Here is a 3,673-nt window from a genome sequence, read left to right on the forward strand (position 1 = left end):
AATCAATTTTGCACAAATTAAGTTTGACCAATATATATATATATATATATATATTTTAAGTTAGTGAACTATTTACTTGCATATAAGACCAAAAATTTTGAATAAGAAGATAAAAGCATTTATATTTATATGCATATATTTGTGTTCAACAATATATTTGTGTTTCATGTTTTGTATTTGAATTACATTTGAGAAAGGATTGGACCAACATTTTGATTCATTAAAAAGTTGGTAGGAAGTCATTCAATATTGAAATGCATCTGGTTGATCTTTCATCTTTGTAGTGCCTCAAATGTTGTGAGCATTCATCTTTTAGTATGATTGTGATGCATTGATGAAAATTGTGGCTCAAGGTCATCCTTAATTGTTCATTGAATCTCTTTGCTTTGGAGAGTCGACATAGGTGAACTGAATTCATTTAATAAAAGAATCTGACTCTTGTTATATTATGGTGAGATAATTTATTTATATACATTTCATGTTGTGAGCATAACGTTGTGTATCCCTTTCAGATTATTATCATATGTGAATTCTTCTTATCAGGTGGAGGACAATGTTTGGTATTTCTATGGTTCCATCCATTCTATTAGCAGTTGGGATGGCAATATCTCCAGAAAGTCCACGTTGGCTTTATCAGGTTACCTACTGTAAATCACGAATTACTTTACCGGAACGATACATTATTTTCTAGTAATCCATAATAATGCATAAAGTGGAGTGGCAATCATCTTGTGCAGCAAGGGAAACTTCCAGAGGCTGAGAGAGCTATTAAAACACTCTATGGAAAAGAGAGAGTAGCAGAAATTATTCAAGACTTCACAGTGGCAAGTCAAGGTTCTGTAGAACCTGAAGCAGGGTGGTCTGATCTGTTTAGTAGCCGCTATTGGAAGGGTAATCTCAATAATTTGGTCAAATTTTACTTCTCCAACTATATTTGTGCTCTTTTATGCCTTTTTTTCGGTCCAAGTATTCGGCCTCTTGGGTTGTCTCCGTCTTTGATCACTCCAGTCGATTTGCAGTTAATGTTCTTGAGACTTGTGCTTCACGAAAATGAATTGGATGGTTCGTTATTGTCTGCCTGTGCTTTGTAGTAGGCATGAATATTGAGAAAAAGTTCATATCGGTAGTATTTAGAGAGTTTAGCCTCTTCAAAATCTTTTTGGGTTACTACTTTTATATTGCAGTTTCGGTTGGTATAGGATGCGATTTAATGCACTCAATATCAGATGATATAGCCTTTTGCCAGTTCTTGCTAACATATTTTGTTGCAGTTGTTAGCATTGGTGCTGCACTTTTCCTGTTGCAGCAGTTATCTGGGATTAATGCTGTGGTATATTACTCGACTTCAGTATTTCGTAGTGCTGGAGTTGCTTCTGACATTGCAGCTAGTGCTCTTGTTGCAGCGGCAAATGTCTTCGGTTAGTTCTTAGTCATTTCTTACTAACCCTTGGGATGCTAGCTTCTATGTATCTACATGTTCTTTTGTAAAATGAGATGAGTAATATCCTTCCTTCCAGGCACGACTATTGCGTCTTCTTTGATGGACCGCCAGGGTCGGAAAAGTCTTCTGACCATTAGCTTTTGTGGAATGGTATGTTATTTACTTATGTGTCCGCACGAGTGATTAATTCGAATATCTCTTGGGAGATGACATTATCCTTGGTTACTGTTTTAGGCTGCATCTATGTTGCTGCTCTCTCTTACCTTCAGTTGGAGTGCCTTGGCTCCCTATTCCAGCACTCTAGCAGTCCTTGGGACTGTGCTGTAAGACTTGCAGACATTATTCATATTCTCCGAGATGGATAGCTTGTATCTTTCTTTATCATGTTTAGATGATGACATTTGAACTTCATTTTGCAGCTATGTATTATCTTTCTCGCTTGGGGCGGGTCCAGTCCCTGGCCTTCTTTTACCAGAAATATTTGCCTCGAGAATCCGAGCGAAAGCTGTTGCTTTATCTTTAGGAACTCATTGGGTAAGTTTCTCGAAATAATGCCTTTCAATATCAGTGTACCTACTTGAAAGAGCTCTATATATCTTCTCAACGACACTTCCTTTGTGTTTTATTTCATGGCACATTGGTAAACAGTAGACTTAGACCAAGAGATGAGGATGCATAATAGGAACTAGATTATTAAGATTCACAAAGTTTGCTTTGCACCATCATTTTCTCCCTCATCCAACAAATGAAAGGAAATATCGTATGAGAATGAGAATGAGAAGAATAACCTAACCTAGCCATGCACACACGATATCAGGATAGATCGACTACACGGATATTTGAAGATCATAGCGTTTAATTTATTTGCTATCATATTGTTTGTGAATTTTACTGTATTGCTGCTCCCCTATCAGATCTCAAACTTCTTCATCGGCCTCTATTTCCTGAGCTTCGTAAACAAGTTTGGCATCAGTACAGTGTACTTCGGATTTGGCTTCGTCTGTTTGCTTGCTGTATTGTATGTAGCTCGTAATATCGTTGAGACAAAGGGGCGGTCGCTGGAGGAAATAGAGCAAATTCTTAGTGCCACAGCTTGAAGAATTTAAACTAGAAAGCACTCGGCAATAAGTTTGAGTCTAGATTTGAGTTTCCATCCGCTCAACCTCTGCAGATGGTATGCCCTTTTCTCTGATTTGTACCATCAAACTTCATTTTTTTTTTTCCTTTTGGGTATCAAGGCGTGAATGTTGATTGTTCATATTTGTAGCATTAGCTGGAATTTAGGGAATAAAGAACGTTTGGACTCTGTCTTTTTGAACCATCTAATTGAATAAGTTGTGATGCTGGAGAAGTAGAATGTTCAGAATTAAGTTCTATTCAACTCTCAGATCTGAAGCAAATATGCAAGAAAACATTCTAGCTAAAAATCTTGGGTTTGTGGTCATAGTGCCTTTTAACATTTGTGGCAGTTGATGTGTTTGGCCCCAATTAAGGGGTTTTAATGTGTTTCTATATTATTTTGCTTTTAAAAAATGAATGCTTTTCTTTTTCTAGATTTGATTTTTTCCCCCTTCTTGTTCTTGTTCTTAGTTGGATTTTCAAATGTTGATTCTCTATTTTTAAAGTCAATAAACTTGATAGATGGAAAAGTAGCTGGTTTATAATGATTTTAGAATATTGTAGGGTGGTGTACATGTAACTTATGGTGTGGCTATAACGTGTTTTTATAATATTACGTCATAAATATAGGGTGAAAGATTTAAACCTATTCTCTTTAAAATGAGAATTTTAACCATTAAATTAGATTTAAATTTGTTATAGATTATTTATCACTTGATGTTTGCTCATCAGTGACGGTTATAGCAAATTATCATTTCGTGAAAAAAGTGTCAAACTTTACTAAATGATTAAACAAGAATCTGTTTGATTGATTGAATTATAGAAAGCAACGAGTATAAAGAAAAAATAGGTTAGGATGCTAATAGTTTAATTGACATAGTGTTTGAACTATCTATTTTGATGTTAGAGATTCAATTTCCTCACACCGCATGTTATCAAAAAAGAAAAAAAAAATGTCAGGATGCTTGTTTCATCATTAAATTCTGTATTTGGTTTATGTATTTTGGAGTTTGTTCAATTTTAATCCATAGTATTTTTAAATGTTTAATTTTAGTTTCCGTAATTGCAATATATCTCAAATTTACTCTCTATTACTAGTTTATTGTTGATTTC

The 3,673-nt window shown here is 34.9% G+C and overlaps 1 protein-coding gene across 1 annotated transcript; it reads left to right on the forward strand.

Moving 5' to 3' along the window:
* The first annotated feature begins 225 nt into the window (after nucleotides 1-225).
* On the forward strand, nucleotides 226-2,868 carry LOC120070867 (plastidic glucose transporter 4-like). Its single transcript, XM_039022762.1, has 7 exons — nucleotides 226-637; nucleotides 738-891; nucleotides 1,272-1,418; nucleotides 1,518-1,591; nucleotides 1,676-1,764; nucleotides 1,861-1,975; nucleotides 2,356-2,868. The coding sequence occupies exons 1-7, from the start codon at nucleotides 554-556 to the stop codon at nucleotides 2,536-2,538; spliced, it is 846 nt and encodes a 281-aa protein (XP_038878690.1). The 5' UTR covers nucleotides 226-553; the 3' UTR covers nucleotides 2,539-2,868.
* The last annotated feature ends 805 nt before the right edge of the window (nucleotides 2,869-3,673 follow it).

The sequence above is a fragment of the Benincasa hispida genome, chromosome 1, assembly GCF_009727055.1.
Source record: "Benincasa hispida cultivar B227 chromosome 1, ASM972705v1, whole genome shotgun sequence".
NCBI classification, from domain to species: domain Eukaryota; kingdom Viridiplantae; phylum Streptophyta; class Magnoliopsida; order Cucurbitales; family Cucurbitaceae; genus Benincasa; species Benincasa hispida.